This window comes from Erithacus rubecula (genome assembly GCF_903797595.1).
Source record: "Erithacus rubecula genome assembly, chromosome: 27".
NCBI classification, from domain to species: domain Eukaryota; kingdom Metazoa; phylum Chordata; class Aves; order Passeriformes; family Muscicapidae; genus Erithacus; species Erithacus rubecula.
This window is the reverse complement of record NC_136679.1, coordinates 1,212,907-1,231,493: the sequence shown is the minus strand read 5'-3', so window position 1 is coordinate 1,231,493 and position 18,587 is coordinate 1,212,907. Positions and strand designations below refer to the sequence as shown.

General features: G+C 59.7%; 2 protein-coding genes across 2 annotated transcripts; one reads left to right on the top strand and one right to left on the bottom strand.

Annotated features, from left to right (window-relative positions):
• Window positions 1–217: 217 nt before the first annotated feature.
• PCGF2 (polycomb group ring finger 2) lies at window positions 218–13,003 on the top strand. Its single transcript, XM_079327603.1, has 10 exons — window positions 218–479; window positions 3,081–3,219; window positions 3,440–3,536; window positions 5,261–5,316; window positions 6,007–6,057; window positions 7,663–7,771; window positions 8,894–8,942; window positions 9,953–10,069; window positions 11,206–11,286; window positions 12,413–13,003. The coding sequence occupies exons 2-10, from the start codon at window positions 3,108–3,110 to the stop codon at window positions 12,752–12,754; spliced, it is 1,014 nt and encodes a 337-aa protein (XP_079183729.1). The 5' UTR covers window positions 218–479; window positions 3,081–3,107; the 3' UTR covers window positions 12,755–13,003.
• Window positions 13,004–16,878: 3,875 nt separating this feature from the next.
• On the bottom strand, window positions 16,879–18,331 carry CISD3 (CDGSH iron sulfur domain 3). Its single transcript, XM_079327615.1, has 2 exons — window positions 18,066–18,331; window positions 16,879–17,138 (listed from the first exon to the last, which is right to left on the bottom strand). The coding sequence occupies exons 1-2, from the start codon at window positions 18,237–18,239 to the stop codon at window positions 16,959–16,961; spliced, it is 354 nt and encodes a 117-aa protein (XP_079183741.1). The 5' UTR covers window positions 18,240–18,331; the 3' UTR covers window positions 16,879–16,958.
• Window positions 18,332–18,587: the final 256 nt, after the last annotated feature.

Here is an 18,587-nt window from a genome sequence, read left to right as displayed (position 1 = left end):
TTTGGGGGATTTCGGGGGGTCCCCCCCAATCTCGGCCCCTCGTTCCCCCCCTCCGCAGCCCCCCAAAGGAATGAGATCACGTGAGGCGGGCGGGGCCTGGCGGTGGGAAAAAAAAAATAAAAAAAATAAAGAAAAAAAAAGGAAAAAATAAAAAAAAAAAAAAAAAAAGAGAAGGAGGAGGAAGGAGAAGAAAAAAAAAAAAAAAAAAAAAAAAAAAAAAGAGCGAGAGAGTGGAGGGAAAAAAATAATAAAATAAAAAAAAGGGCCGCGGCCGCAGCGCCGCCCGAGCCGAGCCGAGCCGAGCCGAGCCGAGCCGAGCCGAGCAGAGCCGAGCCGAGCCGAGCCGAGCCGAGCCGAGCCCAGCAGAGCCGAGCCGAGCCGAGCCGAGCCGAGCCGAGCCGAGCCGAGCCGAGCCGAGCCGAGCCGAGCTCAACCGAGCGGCGGGAGCGGAGGGGCGGCCGCGGGGCCGCCGCCACCAGGTAGGGACGCGGCCCCGGTGTCCCCCCACACCGGGCCGGTGCCAAAGATGGCCGATGGGCACCGGGACCCCCCCTGTGTGGCCGGGACCCCCCCGGGGCGGGAGCAGGGGCCGCGCCGCGCTGACAGCCGGCCCCGAGCACAAAGGGGCCGCCCCGGGGCCACCGGAGCCGCCCCAGCCCCGGCCCCGGGAGCGGCGGGGACACGGGCGGGCACAGCGCGGGGACGCGCGGGGCCCTGGGCAGCCCGTGCTCGTGTCCCACCCGTGTGTCGTGTGCCCATCCCCGTGTCCGTGTCCCTCCCGGTGTCCGTGTCCCCTGTGTGTCAATGGCCACCCCGTGTGTCCGTGTCCCCCCGTGTGTCCTGTGTCCATCCCCGTGTCCCTCCCGGTGTCAGTGTCCCCATGGCCACCCCGTGTCCCTCCCGGTGTCCGTGTGTCCCCCCGGTGTGTCAATTGCCACCCCGTGTGTCCGTGTCCCCCCGTGTGTCCTGTGCCCATCCCCGTGTCCGTGTCCCTCCCGGTGTCAGTGTCCCCCGTGTGTCAATGGCCACCCCGTGTGTCAGTGTCCCCTGTGTCCCCTCCATGTGTCAGTGGCCATCCCATGTCCATGTCCCCCGGGTGTTCACGCCCCCCCCCGTGTCCATGTCCCCCCTGTGCCCGTGTCCCCCGTGTCCATGTCACGCCGCTGCCCGCGCCCGTGTCCCTCCTGTCCCCCCCGTGCCCCCCGTTCTCGTGTCCCCATCGCGTCCATGCCCCCCGTGTCCCCCCGTATCCCCCGTTCCTCCCCGAGTCAGTGTCCCCCCGTGTCCCCCGTGTCCCTGTCCCCCGACTGTCACCCCCCTCGCTCCCGTCCCGCCTCCATGTCCGTGTCCCTGTTCTCGTGTCCCTGTCCCCGCGCGCTTTGTGGTCACTCGTGTCCAGCGTGGCTCCCTCCCCCATCCCCCGTGGCCCCTCCGCAGCTCCGGGGGGGGGTCCCGGGGGTCGCTCCGGGAGTGTCCCCACTGTCCCCCCGCTGTCCCCCCGTGCCAGACCCGGGCTGTACCGGGGGACCCGTCTCGGGCCAATTCCCGACCCCGCGCTCGCCACCGCCGGGGGTCCCGCCGTGACTTTGACTCGCCCTTCCCCTGCCCGGGGGGTTCGGGACGGGGCGGCCCCGGTGCCTGCGGTGGGACCGGGACTCCGGGGGGGCTCCTGGGGGCTTCCAGGGCTTTGTTCCCCCCTCCTCCCGGTACAGGAAATCGCCGCCGTTATGGCCCGGTTTATTAGAACCGGTTTGCGCCGGTGGCTCGGGCTCCCCCCTCCCGCCATCGGCGGCTGCGAGCGCCCAAAGAGGCGAAATCCCCCCCAAAATGGCCCGCGCCCCCCGGAGCTGCAGAGGGGGGGGACGGGGACAGGGCACCGCGACACCCCCGACATGGGGAGGGGGCTGGCAGGGCCCCCCCCCATCAGCTGGGGCTGGGGAGGGCTCGGGGGCATCACCCGGGGGGGGGTCTGGGGGTCCAGGAGCCCCCTTGGCTGCTGCCCCACAGCACAGGGCTGTCCCCGAGGTCCCTGTCCCTGTGGTGTCCCCAACCCAGTGGTGTCCCCATCCCTGCAGCATCTCCATCCCAGTAATGTCCCATCCCTGTGCCATCCCAGTCTCTATGATGTCCCCATCCCTGTGACACCTCCGTCCCCATCCTAATGGTGTCCCCAAGGTCCCCAACCCAGTGGTGTCCCCATCCCTGCATCTCCATCCAGTCCCAGTGATGTCCCTGTGGCACCTACATACCAGTGCCACTGGTGTCCCACCCCTGGTGCAGGTGTCCCTATGTGTGTCCCTGTGTGTCACAAGCGTGTCCCCGTGTATGACACTTGTGTCCCTGTGTGTCCCCGTGTGTCACACTCGTGTCCCTCTGTGTCACACTCGTGTCCCTGTGTGTCACACTCGTGTCTCTATGTGTCCCTGTCTGTTCCCAAGTGTCACACTCGTGTCCCTCTGTGTCACACTCATGTCCCCACGTGTCACACGCGTGTCCCCGTGTGTCACACGCGTGTCCCCGCGGCTCTGCGGTGCCACCGCCGGTTCCCGGCCCTGCCGCCGTGCCCGCGCTTCTCTCCACGCTCCCGGTGTCCCCCTCCGCCTGTCGCCTGTCGCCTGTCCCCTGGTGGCTGTGACAATATTCCGGCTGCTCGCCAAGTGTCGGGGTTGCCATGGAAACAACAAAACTGCGGCGATTCCGGCTCCGCTGGAGCCGTGGAAGCACCGGAGCGATTCCCGAGCCCGGCCCCGCTCCCGCCGAGCCACCGAGCCCCGCTGGCGGCTCCTGCCCGGGGCAGGCGGCCAACGCCAGCCTGGGGATTCCCTCTAGAAAAAAAAAAAAAAAATGGAATTTTGCCTGGAAACGGCTTTTCCGTGGAACCAACCCAAAAACACTTTTTTTTTTTTTTTTTTTTTTTTTTTGGTGTGTGTGTGTGTGCGCGCAGCCACAGGTGGGGGTTTGATGTCCCTGCTCAGAGGTGTCACAGCGTTGGGGACACCCCGAGGGGGGTGGGTGGCAGGGGACAGTCCCCACCCGGTCCCAGCCCTGCTCCCTGAGGGCATCCCGGGGTTTTCCCGCAGGGAGGAACCGCCCGCGGCTGCTCCAAGATGCACAGAACCACCCGCATCAAGATCACGGAGCTCAACCCCCACCTGATGTGCGCCCTGTGCGGCGGCTACTTCATCGACGCCACCACCATCGTGGAGTGCCTGCACTCCTGTGAGTGTCCCCAGTGTCCCCAAGAGTCCCCAAAACCCCACAGTGACCCCTCGCACGGTGCCCACCCTGTGCCAGGCGTGGCGGCTGCTGGGCATGGATGGGGCACCACTGGAAGGGGGTTTGTCCCCAAGGGAGTGTGGGGGTCCCCGGGGGGTGTGGGGGTCCTCGGGGGGTCTATCACTTGTCCCCCCTCTCAGAGAGGGTCCCTCTGTCCCCACAGTCTGCAAAACCTGCATTGTTCGTTACCTGGAGACCAACAAGTACTGCCCCATGTGCGACGTGCAGGTGCACAAAACCCGGCCCCTGCTCAGCATCAGGTGAGGAGGGGGCTCCTCCAGGGCTCCTTGGGGGGCTCGGGGGTCCCAGAGAGATCAGGGGGCTCAATGGGGGGCTCTGGTGTGGCAGAAGAAAGAACCTGGACCCCATCCATCCATCCATCCATCCATCCATCCATCCATCCATCCATCATCCATCCATCATCCATCATCCATCATCCATCATCCATCATCCATCATCCATCCATCATCCATCCATCCATCCATCCATCCATCCATCCATCCATCCATCCATCCATCCATCATCCATCCATCCATCATCCATCCATCATCCTCCATCCATCCATCCATCCATCATCCATCATCCATCCATCCTCCATCCATCCATCCATCATCCATCATCCATCCATCCATCCATCCTCCATCCATCCATCATCCATCCATCCATCATCCATCCATCATCCATCCATCCATCCATCCATCATCCATCCATCCCTCCATCCATCATCCATCCATCCATCCATCCATCCATCCATCATCATCCATCATCCATCCATCCATCATCATCCATCATCCATCATCCATCCATCCATCATCCAGCCATCCATCATCCATCCATCCATCATCCATCATCCATCCATCATCCATCCATCATCCATCCACATCCATCCATCCATCATCCATCCATCCATCATCCATCCATCATCCATCCATCCATCATCCATCATCCATCCATCATCCATCCATCCATCCCTCCATCCATCCATCCATCATCCATCCATCATCCATCCATCCATCATCATCCATCATCCATCATCCATCCATCCATCCATCATCCATCCATCCATCCGTCCATCATCCATCCATCATCCATCATCCATCCATCATCATCCATCATCCATCCATCCATCCATCCATCCATCCATCCATCATCCATCCATCCATCCTCCATCCATCCATCCATCCATCCATCCATCCATCATCCATCATCCATCCATCCATCCATCCATCATCCATCCATCCATGGATTCCGTCCATCCCATGTCCCAGGTGTGGCCTTGGTGGCACTGCCTGGTCCCCACAGGTGACTCCAGCTCCACGGAATCCATTCCAGATGTTGAATTGGTTGCCATGGAAACCATTCCTGGCTCCAATCCATGCCTGGCTCGTTTCCATCCCGGGATTTTTTTTGCCATTTCCCTGTTTCTGTAGTAACACCTTTTTTTCCCTTTTTTTTCCCCTTTTTTTTCCTATTTTTTCTTGCTCACTATGAAATGTTGACATTCCCAATGAATCTCTGGCTCTGCCTGCTGGGACATGGTCCCAAAGTGGTGGAAATTTGGGATTTTGGGATGGGGAATTGGGAGTTTAGGGTTTTGGGGATAGTGAACTGGAGATTTGGGATTTGGGGGATTGAGGATTTGGGGTTTGGGAGATTTGGGGTTTTGGGATGGGGAATTGAGAATTTAGAGTTTGGGGAATTGGACAACTGGAGATTTGGGGGTTGGAGAATTGGTGATTTGGGGAATAGGGAGATTTAGGATTGGGAATTGGGGTTTGGGAGGGTTGGAGATTTGAGGCTTTGGGGTGGAGAACTGGGGATTTGGGATGGGGACTTGGGGATTTGGGGGTTTGGGGATTTGGGGATTTGGGGTTTGAGGTTTGGGATGGGAATTTTCCAGAAGGGAGCTGAGGGATGCAGAGGCTCCAAAAGGCTCCCAAATCCCACTGATTTCTCCCACTTTTCCCGTTTTTCCCCTTTCCAGGTCAGACAAAACCCTCCAGGACATCGTGTACAAACTGGTCCCGGGGCTTTTCAAAGGTGCAAACAAGGATGGGGAGGGTTTGGGAATTTGGGAATTGGGAATTTGGTAATTTGGGAATTTGGAGATTTGGGAATTCGGGAATTTGGGAATTGGGGAATTCCGGAATTTGGGGATTGGGGAATTGGGGAATTTGGGAATTTGGAAATTTGGGAATTGCATTTGTAATTCACTCCCATTCCCCTGAAGCCTTCCCAGGATTTCCTGTTCCCACAGGGACAGTGGGACACTCGGACACGGCGTCTGTCCCAAATTTTGGGAGGATCTGGGATCAGGAGCCGTGGGTCTGGATGGGGGAAGGGCGGGATTTGGGGTGTGGGGGTCCCAAATCCTCGGGATTGGCGCCACTCTGGGATTTATGGGATCATTCATGCTGGAGCTCCCATGGGGATTCCCTGCGAATTGTGGGGTGTCCCCCTGTGTCCCCTTGCTGTCACTGCCCTGGTTGTGGCGCTGTCCCTGTCCCTGTCCCTGTCCCTGTCCCCATGCCTGTCCCTGTTCCCTGTCCCTGTTCCCTGTCCCTGTGTCCCTGTCCCTGTGTCCCTGTCCCTGTCCCCATCCCTGTCCCTGTCCCTGTGCCTGTCCCTGTTCCCTGTCCCTGTGTCCCTGTTCCTGTCCCTGTGCCTGTTCCTGTCCCCATGCCTGTCCCTGTCCCCCTGTCCCTCTGTCACTGTCCTTGTCCCCCACAGATGAGATGAAGAGGAGACGCGACTTCTACACCACCTACCCGGTGGCTGAGGGTGAGTGTCACAATGTCACAGTGTCACAGTGTCACAATGTCACAGTGTCACAGTCGCAAGGTCACAAGGTCACAAGGTCACAAGGTCACAAGGTCACAGTGTCACCATCACAGAGTCACCATGTCACCGGCTCACAGTGTCACAGTGTCACAGTATCAGTGTCACAGTGTCAAAGTGTCAGTGTTACAGTATCAGTGTCACAATGTCACAGTGTCACAGTGTCAGTGTCACAGTGTCACAGCGTCACTGTGTCAGTGTTACAGTATCAGTGTCACAATGTCACAGTGTCACAGTGTCAGTGTCACAGTATCAGTGTCACAGTGTCACAGTGTCAGTGTCACAGTGTCACAGTGTCACAGTGTCACAATGTCACAGTGTCAGTGTCACAGTATCACAGCGTCACTGTATCAGTGTCAGTGTCACAGTATCAGTGTCACAGTGTCACAGCATCACAGTGTCACAGTGTCACAGTGTCACAGTGTCACAATGTCACAGTGTCAGTGTCACAGTATCACAGCGTCACTGTGTTAGTGTCAGTGTCACAGTGTCACAGTGTCACAATGTCACAGTATCAGTGTCACAGTGTCACAGCATCACGGTATCAGTGTCCCTGCGACAGTGTCACAATGTTACAGTGTCACAGTGTCAGTGTCACTGTGTCAGTGTCACAGTATCTGTGTCACAGTGTCACAGCGTCACAGTGTCACGGTGTCAGTGTCAGTGTCACAGTGTCAGTGTCAGTGTCACAGTATCAGTGTCACAGTGTCACAGTGTCACAGTGTCACAGTGTCACGGTGTCAGTGTCACAGTATCAGTGGCACAGTGTCACAGTGTCAGTGTCACAGTGTCACAGTGTCACAGTGTCACAGCATCACGGTATCAGTGTCCCTGCGACAGTGTCACAATGTTACAGTGTCACAGTGTCAGTGTCACAGTGTCAGTGTCACAGTGTCAGTGTCACAATGTTACAGTGTCACAGTGTCAGTGTCACAGTGTCCCTGCGGCAGTGTCACAATGTCACAGTTTCACTGCATCACGGTATCAGTGTCCCTGCGACAGTGTCACAATGTCACAGTTTCACAGCGTGACGGTGTCAGTGTCCCTGCTGCAGTGTCACTGTGCCCCAGCCCGGGCCGTGCCCTGCTGTCCCCAGCCATGTCCCTGTCCCCAGCTGTGTCCCTGTCCCCAGTCGTGTCCCTGTCCCCAGCCATGTCCCTGTCCCCAGCCGTGTCCCTGTCCCCAGCCATGTCCCTGTCCCCAGTCGCGTCCCTGTCCCCAGCCGTGTCCCTGTCCCCAGCCGTGTCCCTGTCCCCAGCTGTGTCCCTGTCCCCAGCCATGTCCCTGTCCCCAGTCGCGTCCCTGTCCCCAGTCGTGTCCCTGTCCCCAGTCGCGTCCCTGTCCCCAGCTGTGTCCCTGTCCCCAGCCATGTCCCTGTCCCCAGTCGCGTCCCTGTCCGCAGCCATGTCCCTGTCCCCAGCCGTGTCCCTGTCCCCAGCCATGTCCCTGTCCCCAGCCGCGTCCCTGTCCCCAGCCATGTCCCTGTCCCCAGCCGTGTCCCTGTCCCCAGCCGTGTCCCTGTCCCCAGCTGTGTCCCTGTCCCTGCAGTCCCGCTGGGCTCGCAGGAGGAGCGCGGCGAGGTGGCCGAGCGGGAGCCGGGGGCCGTGCCCGAGGACGAGATCGTCAGTCTGTCCATCGAGTTCCACCGGGAAACCAGGTACGGACCCCGCCCAGGTACAGACCCCGCCCAGGTAGGACCCCACCCAGGTACAGACCCCACCCAGGTAGAGACCCCACCCAGGTAGGACCCCGCCCAGGTACAGACCCCACCCAGGTACAGACCCCGCCCAGGTACGGACCCCGCCCAGGTACAGACCCCACCCAGGTACCGACCCCGCCCAGGTAGGACCCCACCCAGGTACAGACCCCACCCAGGTACAGACCCCACCCAGGTACGGACCCCACCCAGGTACGGACCCCGCCCAGGTACAGACCCCACCCAGGTACAGACCCCACCCAGGTACAGACCCCGCCCAGGTACGGACCCCACCCAGGTACAGACCCCGCCCAGGTACAGACCCCGCCCAGGTACAGACTCCGCCCAGGTACGGACCCCGCCCAGGTACAGACCCCACCCAGGTACAGACCCCGCCCAGGTACAGACCCCGCCCAGGTACGGACCCCGCCCAGGTACAGACCCCGCCCAGGTACAGGACCCGCCCAGGTACAGACCCCCCCAGGTAGGACCCCACCCAGGTACAGACCCCACCAGGTACAGACCCCGCCCAGGTACGGACCCCACCCAGGTACAGACCCCGCCCAGGTACAGACCCCGCCCAGGTACGGACCCCGCCCAGGTACAGACCCCGCCCAGGTAGGACCCCACCCAGGTACAGACCCCGCCCAGGTACAGACCCCGCCCAGATACAGACCCCGCCCAGGTACGGACCCCACCCAGGTATGGACCCCACCCAGGTACAGACCCCGCCCAGGTACAGACCCCGCCCAGGTACAGACCCCGCCCAGGTAGACTCCGCCCAGGTACAGACTCCGCCCAGGTACGGACCCCACCCAGGTAGAGACCCCACCCAGGTACGGACCCCATCCAGGTACAGACCCCACCCAGGTAGGACCCCGCCCAGGTAGGACCCCGCCCAGGTACAGACCCCGCCCAGGTACAGACCCACCCAGGTACAGACCCCACCCAGGTACAGACCCCGCCCAGGTCCAGCCCTGGGCTCCGGGGATGTCCCTGGCTGGGCTGGGTGAAGCCCTGGGTGTCCCCCCTTGTCCCCCCTTTTCCCTCTCCCCCTTTCCCACATTCCCTGTCCCTCCCCAGCGAGGAGCAGAAAGGCACCGAGGAGAACGGGGACCTGGACAAGGACAAGGTGAGAGTGTGGTGGCACCGTGTGGCACAGTGTGGCACCGTGTGGCACAGTGTGGCACTGAGTCCTTGGTGCCCAACTGCCCTGGGGGACACCCCAAACTCCAGGACACCCAGCAGGCAGGACACCCCAAACTTGGGACACCCCAAACCCTGCACACCCCAAACCCTGGGATCCCTGAAATCCAGGGCACCCCAAACCCCAGTACACCCCGAACCTGAGACACCCCAAACCCTGCACACCCCAAACCCTGGGATCCCCCAAACCCTGCACACCCCAACCCCAGTACACCCCACACCCCAAAATTGAGACACCCCAAACCCTGCACACCCCAAACCCTGGGATCCCCCCACCCTGGGATCCCCCCACACCCCGGGATCCCCCCCCCCTGGGATCCCCCACACCCTGGGATCCCCCACACCCTGGGATCCCCCCACACCCTGCATACCCCAAACCCTGCACACCCCAACCCTGGGATCCCCCCCCACCCTGGGATCCCCCCACCCTGGGATCCCCCCCCACCCTGGGATCCCCCCACCCTGGGATCCCCCCACACCCTGGGATCCCCCCACCCTGGGATCCCCCCCCCCACACACACCCTGGGATCCCCCCACACCCTGGGGTCCCCCCACACCCTGGGATCCCCCTACCCTGGGATCCCCCCACACCCTGCACACCCCAAACCCTGGGATCCCCCCACACCCTGGGATCCCCCCACCCTGGGATCCCCCCACCCTGGGATCCCCCCCCCCCACACACACCCTGGGATCCCCCCACACCCTGGGATCCCCCCCACCCTGGGATCCCCCCACCCTGGGATCCCCCCCCACACACACCCTGGGATCCCCCCCCACCCTGGGATCCCCCCACCCTGGGATCCCCCACACCCTGGGATCCCCCCACACCCTGCACACCCCAAACCCTGGGATCCCCCCCCCACCCTGGGATCCCTCCCCACCCCGGGACCCCCCCACCCCGGAACCCCCCAAAGCCCTGACCCCGCCGTGCCCCAGGCCCCGCCGCGCCCCCCGGGCCCCGCGCTGCGGTTCCTGCGCTGCCCGGCCGCCATGAGCGTGCTGCACCTGGCCAAGTTCCTGCGCAACAAACTGGATGTGCCCGGACAGTACCGGGTGAGGAACGGGAACGGGAACGGGAACGGGAACGGGAACGGGGGAAAGGGGGAAAGGGGGAAAGGGAATGGGAATGGGAACGGGAACGGGAACGGGAACGGGAACGGGAACGGGAACGGGAACGGGGGAAAGGGGGAAAGGGAATGGGAACGGGAACGGGAACGGGAACGGGAACGGGGGAAAGGGGAAAAGGGAATGGGAACGGGAACGGGAACGGGAACGGGGGAAAGGGGGAAAGGGGGAAAGGGAATGGGAACGGGAACGGGAACGGGGGAAAGGGGGAAAGGGGGAAAAGGGGAAAGGGAATGGGAACGGGAACGGGGGAAAGGGGAAAAGGGAATGGGAATGGGAACGGGAACGGGAACGGAAACGGGGGAAAGGGGAAAGGGAATGGGAACGGGAACGGGAACGGGGGAAAGGGGGAAAGGGAATGGGAACGGGAACGGGAACGGAAACGGGGGAAAGGGGAAAAGGGAATGGGAACGGGAACGGGAACGGGAACGGGAACGGGAACGGGAACGGGGGAAAGGGGGAAAGGGGGAAACGGAATGGGAACAGGAACGGGAACGGGGGAAAGGGGGAAAGGGAACAGGAACGGGAACGGGAACGGGAACGGGAACGGGAACGGGAACGGAAACGGGGACGGGGATGGGAACGGGAACGGGGACGGGAACCGGGGAAAGGGAATGGGAATGGGGAAAGGCAATGGGGATGGGAACGGGAACGGGAACTGGGAAAGGGAATGGGGATGGGGGAAAGGGAATGGGGATGGATTGGGATGGGGATGGGGATGGGGATGGGGATGGGGATGGGGATGGGGATGGGGATGGGAATGGGGGAATGGGAACAGGAACGGTTGGAATGGTCAGGAACAGGCAGGAACAAACGGGAACGACTGGGAATGGTTGGGAATGGATCCTTCCTTTCCCTGGACCTGTGTCATCCTTTCCCTGGACCTGTGTCATCCTTTCCCTGGACCTGTCTCCATCCTTTCCCTGGACCTGTGTCATCCTTTCCCTGGACCTGTCTCCATCCTTTCCCTGGACCTGTCTCATCCTTTCCCTGGACCTGTCTCATCCTTTCCCTGGACCTGTCTCCATCCTTTCCCTGTGTTTGGATCCATCCTTTCCCTGCAGGTGGAGGTGCTGTACGAGGATGAGCCCCTGAAGGAATATTACACCCTGATGGACATCGCCTACATCTACCCCTGGAGGAGGGTGAGCAGCCTGGGAGAGGGAAAAACGGGAAAATACCGGCTGGGAATGCTGGAAAGTGTGTGCTGGGAATAATGGGAAAGTCTGTGCTGGGAATAGTGGGAATGTCTGTGCTGGGAATAATGGGAATATGTGTGCTGGGAATGCTGGGAATGTCTGTGCTGGGAATAATGGGAATGTCTGTGCTGGGAATAATGGGAATGTCTGTGCTGGGAATAATGGGAATATGTGTGCTGGGAATGCTGGGAATGTCTGTGCTGGGAATAATGGGAATGTCTGTGCTGGGAATAATGGGAAAGTCTATACTGGGAATGTTGGGAAAGTCTATACTGTGAATACTGGGAGATTCTGTCCTTTGGGTGATAAATCTGGGAATATCTATACTGGGAAAATGGGAAAAATCTGTGCTGGGAATAGTGGGAGAATTTTGGCTGGGAATACTGGGGAAATCTATCCTGGGGAAATCTGGGAATATTTGCACTGGGAAAAACGGTGTCCCCGCGGTGTCTGTGGGGATTTGGGGGGTGGCAGTGCCGGTGTCCCCGCGGTGCTGGCACTGCCGGTGTCCCCGCGGTGTCCCCAGGGATTTGGGGGGTGGCACTGCCACTGTCCCCGCGGTGTCTGTGGGGATTTGGGGGGGTGGCAGTGCCGCTGTCCCCGCGGTGTCCCCGCGGTGCTGGCACTGCCACTGTCCCCGCGGTGTCCCCAGGGATTTGGGGGGTGGCACTGCCGATGTCTCCGCGGTGTCCCCAGGGATTTGGGGGGGTGGCAGTGCCGCTGTCCCCGCGGTGTCCCCAGGGATTTTGGGGGGTGGCACTGCCGATGTCCCCGCTGTGTCCCCAGGGATTTGGGGGGTGGCACTGCCGGTGTCCCCGCGGTGTCTGTGGGGATTTGGGGGGTGGCACTGCCGGTGTCCCCGCGGTGTCTGTGGGGATTTGGGGGGTGGCAGTGCCGATGTCCCCACGGTGTCCCCAGGGATTTGGGGGGTGGCACTGCCGGTGTCCCCGCGGTGTCTGTGGGGATTTGGGGGGTGGCAGTGCCGATGTCTCCGCGGTGTCCCCGCGCTGTCCCCGCGGTGCTGGCACTGCCGCTGTCCCCGCGCGGTGCCAGCCGTGTCCCGTGTCCCCAGAGCGGTCCCCTGGCTCTCAAGTACCGCGTCCAGCCCGCCTGCAAGCGGCTCCGGCTGTGCCCGGCGGTGCCACCGTCCGAGGGCACCAACACCAGCGGCGCCTCCGAGTGCGAGTCGGGCAGCGACAAAGCGCAGAGCCCCGGGCTGGCATCGCCCCCCGGGCTGGCATCGCCCCCCGGGCCCGCCCTCAACGGCTCCGCCTCGAACTGTCACCCGCTGACACCCAATTGTCACCCGATGACACCCAATTGTCACCCGATGCCACCCAATTGTCACCCGATGCCACCCGCCCGCGGCCGCAAAACCGCCCTGAACGGCAGCGCGGGCTCGGCGCTGAGCTAAAAACCAGCGGGGGCTGCTGGAAATGCTCCTGGGACTCCGAAAAATCCTCCTGGGATTCCGAAAAACCCTCCTGGGATTCCAAAAAATCCTCCCGGGACTCCGAAAAATCATCCTGGGATTCCGAAAAATCCTCCCGGGACTCCGAAAAATCATCCTGGGATTCAAAAAAATCCTCCTGGGATCCAAAAAATCCTCCTGGGATTCCAAAAAATCCTCCTGGGATTCTGAAAAATCATCCTGGGATTCTGAAAAATCCTCCTGGGATCCAAAAAATCCTCCTGGGATTCCGAAAAATCATCCTGAGATTCCGAAAAATCCTCCTGGGATCCAAAAAATCCTCCTGGGATTCCGATAAATCATCCTGAGATTCCGAAAAATCATCCTGGGATTCTGAAAAACCATCCTGGGATTCCGAAAAATCCTATTGGGATTCCGAAAAATCCTCCTGGGATCCAAAAAATCCTCCCGGGATTCTGAAAAATCATCCCGGGACTCAAAAAAATAATCCTGGGATTCAAAAAATCATCCTGTGACTCCAAAAAATCCTCATGGGACTCTGAAAAACTCTGCAGGGGCTGCTAAAAATCCTCCTGGAAGTCCTGCAGACCCTCTGGGGATGCTGGAGATTCACGAGGGGTTCCTAAAAAAACCCTCCAGGGATTCCTGCAGGAGGATTCTGATGGAGACGTTCCTTGCAGAGCTCTATAAATATCTTTGTGTACATAGGGAGACAGAGAGCAGAGTTCTACGGACTTATTTTCTAATTTAAAAAAGTGCAAAGAAGACACAGAAATGGCGGTGGATATTTTTAAATCTGTTTTTTTGTTTGTTTGTTTGTTTGTTTGGGTTTTGTTTCTTTATGTTTGGTGGTTTGTTTTTATTTTTGTTGTTTGTTTGTTTTGTGTTTTTGTGTGTGTGTGTGTGTTGTTTTATTTGGGGGTTTTTTTGGGGTTGGGTTTGAGGTTTGGGTTTGGAAGCTGCATTGCCCCCCCCATCCCATTTCCCATTCCCAAATTCTCCCATTCCCATCCCCATTCCCATCCCCCATTCCCATCCCCCATTCCCAATTTTCCCGAGTTTTTTCCCCCTCCTCCTCCTCCTCCCCACCCATGGCTGCAGATCTGAGGGTCAAGCACAGAAACCAAAAAACCCCAAACCCCCAAATCTGCCCCTCAGCCTCTCCAGGCTCTGCTGCTGGGTTTTATTTCCCATTTTTGTGCCTTCTTTTCCTGTTTATTCGGGGTTTTCCCACCCCAGCAGTTCCTGGATCCCACCCCAGGCGTATTTTGGGGGATTTCTTTGTTCTCCCTGTGGCTTCTGGCCACAGTTTTGGGCTAAGCCTCGCACAGACTCCGCCCTTCTGCACAATAAATTCGTTTTTTGGGGGGCGTTTTCCTCCAGCTTGGTGGTGGCAGCACAAAATCCCCCGGAAGATTTTCCCTCCCTCGAGGTCCTGACAGCTCCAGGGAAATTTGGGGGGCACCCAAATGTTGGGATGGAGCTGCTCCCTGTTCCCTGTTCCCCAGAGTTGGTTTTTTAAATTTTTTTTTTTTTTTTTTTTTTTGTGTCTCGTCCTTCCCACCCTCTCCTCCTGCCCTCACAGTGCGTTTGTAATAAAAGAAAATGTGAAAAAAAAATCAGATTTCAGTGTCTTTAGCCACGAGGGGCTGGCCTCTGTCACCTCTGTCCCCTCTGTCCCCTGTCCCTGCTCCAGGCTGGGGGGGTTCCGGCGTTTTGGGGTCTCTGGGGGGTTTGGGGGCTCTGTTTGGGGTCACCCTGATCCTGTTTTCTCCCTGTAAATAGGGTCAGGCTGGGCTGGAGACAGGGGAGTGATTTGGGTTTGGGTGTGGGTTTGGGTTTGGGTTTGGGTTTGGGTTTGGGTTTAGGTTTCTGTTTAGGTTTGGGTTTGGGTTTGAGTTTGGGTTTGAGTTTGGGTTTAGGTTTCTGTTTAGGTTTGGGTTTGGATTTGGGTTTGAGTTTGGGTTTAGGTTTCTGTTTAGGTTTGGGTTTGGGTTTGGGTTTGGGTTTAGGTTTCTGTTAAGTTTAGGTTTAGGTTCAGGTTTGGGTTTGGGTTTGGGTTTGGGTTTAGGTTTGGGTTTGGGTTTGGGTTTGGGTTTAGGTTTGGGTTTGGGTTTGGGTTTGGGTTTAGTTTGGGTTTGGGTTTGGGTTTGGGTTTAGGTTTGGGTTTGGGTTTGGGTTTGGGTTTAGGTTTGGGTTTGGGTTTGGGTTTGGGTTTGGGTTTAGTTTGGGTTTGGGTTTGGGTTTGGGTTTAGGTTTGGGTTTGAGTTTGGGTTTGGGTTTGGGTTTAGGTTTGGGTTTAGGTTTAGGTTTGGGTTTGGGTTTAGGTTTCTGTTTAGGTTTGGGTTTGGGTTTGGGTTTGGGTTTGGGTTTAGGTTTGGGTTTGGGTTTGGGTTTGGGTTTAGGTTTCTGTTTAGGTTTGGGTTTGGGTTTGGGTTTGGGTTTGGGTTTGGGTTTGAGTTTGGGTTTGGGTTTAGGTTTGGGTTTGGGTTTGGGTTTGGGGTTTGGGGTTGGAGTTGGGTTTGGGTTTAGGTTTGGCTTTGTGTTTGGGTTTAGGTTTGGGTTTGTGTTAGGGTTTGGGTTTGTGTTTGTGCTAGGTTTAGGTTTGGGTTCAGGTTTAGGTTTAGGTTTAGGTTTAGGTTTGGGTTTGGGTTTAGGTTTAGGTTTGTGTTTGGGTTTGTGTTTAGGTTTGGGTTTGAGTTTGGGTTTAAGTGTTTTGGTGCTGGGTTTCCCTCTCAGTACAACCCAGACCACTCCGTGTGTTCGATAACATTTAATGTCCTGAAACAATCCCAATCTCTGGGAACAACCCCTGGGGTTTGTTCTTCAAACCTCTTTCGCCAACCCCAAACCCTCTATCCAACCCCAAACCCTCTATCCAACCCCAAACCCTCTATCCAATCCCAAACCCTCTATCCAACCCCAAACCCTCTATCCAACCCCAAACCCTCTATCCAACCCCAAACCCCTTTTGCCAATCCCAAACCCTCTATCCAATCCCAAACCCTCTATCCAACCCCAAACCCTCTATCCAACCCCAAACCCTCTATCCAACCCCAAACCCTCTATCCAATCCCAAACCCTCAATCCAATCCCAAACCCTCTATCCAACCCCAAACCCTCTATCCAACCCCAAACCCTCTATCCAATCCCAAACCCTCTATCTAATCCCAAACCCTCTATCCGATCCCAAACTCTCTATCCAACCCCAAACCCTCTATCCAATCCCAAACCCTCTATCCAATCCCAAACCCTCTATCCAACCCCAAACCCTCTATCCAACCCCAAACCCTCTATCCAATCCCAAACCCCTCTATCCAACCCCAAACCCTCTATCCGATCCCAAACTCTCTATCCAACCCCAAACCCTCTATCCAACCCCAAACCCTCTATCCAATCCCAAATCCTCTATCCAACCCCAAACCCTCTATCCAACCCCAAACCCTCTATCCAATCCCAAACCCCTCTATCCAACCCCAAACCCTCTATCCAATCCCAAACCCTCTATCCAATCCCAAACCCTCTATCCAACCCCAAACCCTCTAACCAATCCCAAACCCTCTATCCAACCCCAAACCCTCTATCCAACCCCAAACCCTCTATCCAATCCCAAACCCTCTATCTAATCCCAAACCCTCTATCCAACCCCAAACCCTCTATCCAATCCCAAACCCTCTATCCAATCCCAAACCCTCTATCCAATCCCAAACCCTCTATCCAATCCCATTGTCCAGAGGCCGATTTAGGGCACCAATTCCCGCCCCCGGGCGGCTCCCGGCGATGCGGATTTAGGATTTTATTGGAGTTTGGAGCCTCTGCTCCGCCCAGCGCGGCCACCCCGAGGCCGGGACGGGGATCCCGGTGCTGCTCCGGCTCTCCCGGTGCTGCTCCCGGTGCTGCTCCGGTTCTCCCGGTGCTGCTCCCGGTGCTGCTCTCGGTGCTGCTCCCGGTGCTGCTCTCGGTTCTCCCGGTGCTGCTCCGGTTCTCCCGGTGCTGCTCCGGTTCTCCCGGTGCTGCTCTCGGTTCTCCCGGTGCTGCTCCGGTTCGCCCGGTTCTGCTCCAATTCTCCCTGTGCTGCCGGTGCTGCTCCCGGTGCTGCTCCGGTTCTCCCGGTGCTGCTCCGGTTCTCCCGGTGCTCCCGGTGCTGCTCCGGTTCTCCCGGTGCTCCCGGTGCCCCGGGCCGGGCTCAGGCGCGGGGGGGCGGCGGCGCCCGCTGCACCTCGGGCTGTTTGTGGGTCCCGTCGCAGTACGGGGGGCTCCCGGTGCGTTTGCAGCCGCAGAGCAGCGCGGGGCCGTCCCGGGCCGGGCTGAAGCGCAGCGGGGCCAAACCCGGCGCCTCCTTCTTGTGGGCACCGTCACAGAAGGGCTGCGCCAAACGGGGGTGGGGGCAAGGAGGGGTTTGGGGGTGCCCGGTTGTACTTTTGGGGTCACCGCGAGCGTCCTGTCCCATCCCATCCCATCCCATCCCATCCCATCCCATCCCATCCCATCCCATCCCATCCCATCCCATCCCATCCCATCCCATCCCATCCCATCCCATCCCATCCCATCCCATCCCATCCCATTATCCCATCCCATCCCATCCCTCGGGAACCGCAGCACCCCTGAGGGAAAACCCCCCAAACCGCCCCAAAACCTCCCGCTCCGGCTCTGGGGGGTTCCTGTAGGGTCGGTCCTGCCCCGGCCCCATTGGCATCCATGAACATCCCAATTTTGGGGGGGTGGGTCCTCCCGGAGATCCCGGGACCCCCCAGAACCTCCCCCGGGTCACAGATCCCCCCGGAACCACCGCAGGGACCCCAGACCAGGAACCCCCGGGACCCCCGGTTCTCCCCCGGTTCTCCCCCGGTTCTCCCCCGGTTCCTCCCGGTTCTCCTGTCTCCCCTCGATTCTCCCGGTTCCCCCCAGTTCTCCCGGACCCCCCGGTTTCCCCCCCGGTTCTCCGAGTTCCCCCCGATTCTCCCGGTTCCCCCCGATTCTCCCGGCTCCCCCCAGTACACCCGGACCCCCGGTTCCCCCCCGGTTTTCCCCGTTCTCCCTGTTCCCCCCGGTTCTCCCGGTTCCCCTCCTTTTCCCCGGTCTCCCCCCGGTTTCCCCGGTCCCCCCGGTTCCCTCAGTTTCCCCCAGTTCCCCCCGCTTTTCCCGGACCCCCCGGTTCTCCCGGTTCCCCCAGTTTCCCCCGGTTCTCCCCGGTACCCTCCGGTTCCCCCCGGTTCCCCCCGGTTCTCCCGGTACCCTCCGGTTCTCCCGGACCCCCAGGTTGTCCCCGGTTCTCCCGGTTCCCCCGCCCCACCTGGCGCTTGCTGTGCCCGCACGAGCACCACGCGTAGCTCTTCCCCGCCTGCAGCTCCACCGGGAACGGCTCCTTGGCGGCGATCACCGGCTGCGGGGGGGGCGCGGAGCAGAGAGACCGGACCCGGTACCGGCGGCAGCCTCCGAGCCGCACCAGCGCCGGAAGACGCAGCATGGTCCCGGTGCCGCTCCGGTGCCAAAACGGTACCGCTCCGGTGCTGTTCCCGGTGCTGTTCCCAGTACCACTCCGGGTTCCGCTCTGGTACCGCTCCGGTGCTGTTCCCGGTGCCGTTCCCAGTACCACTCCGGGTTCCGCTCTGGTACCGCTCCGGTGCTGTTCCCGGTGCCGATTCCGGTAGCGTTACGGTGCTGTTCCCGGTGCCGTTACGGTACCGCTCCGGTGCCGTTCCCGGTGCCGCTCCGATCCCGTTCCCGGCGCCGTTCCCGGTGCTGTTCTCAGTGCCGCTCCGGTACCGCTCGGGTGCCTCTCCGATGCCGTTCCCGGTGCGCTCCGGTGCCGTTC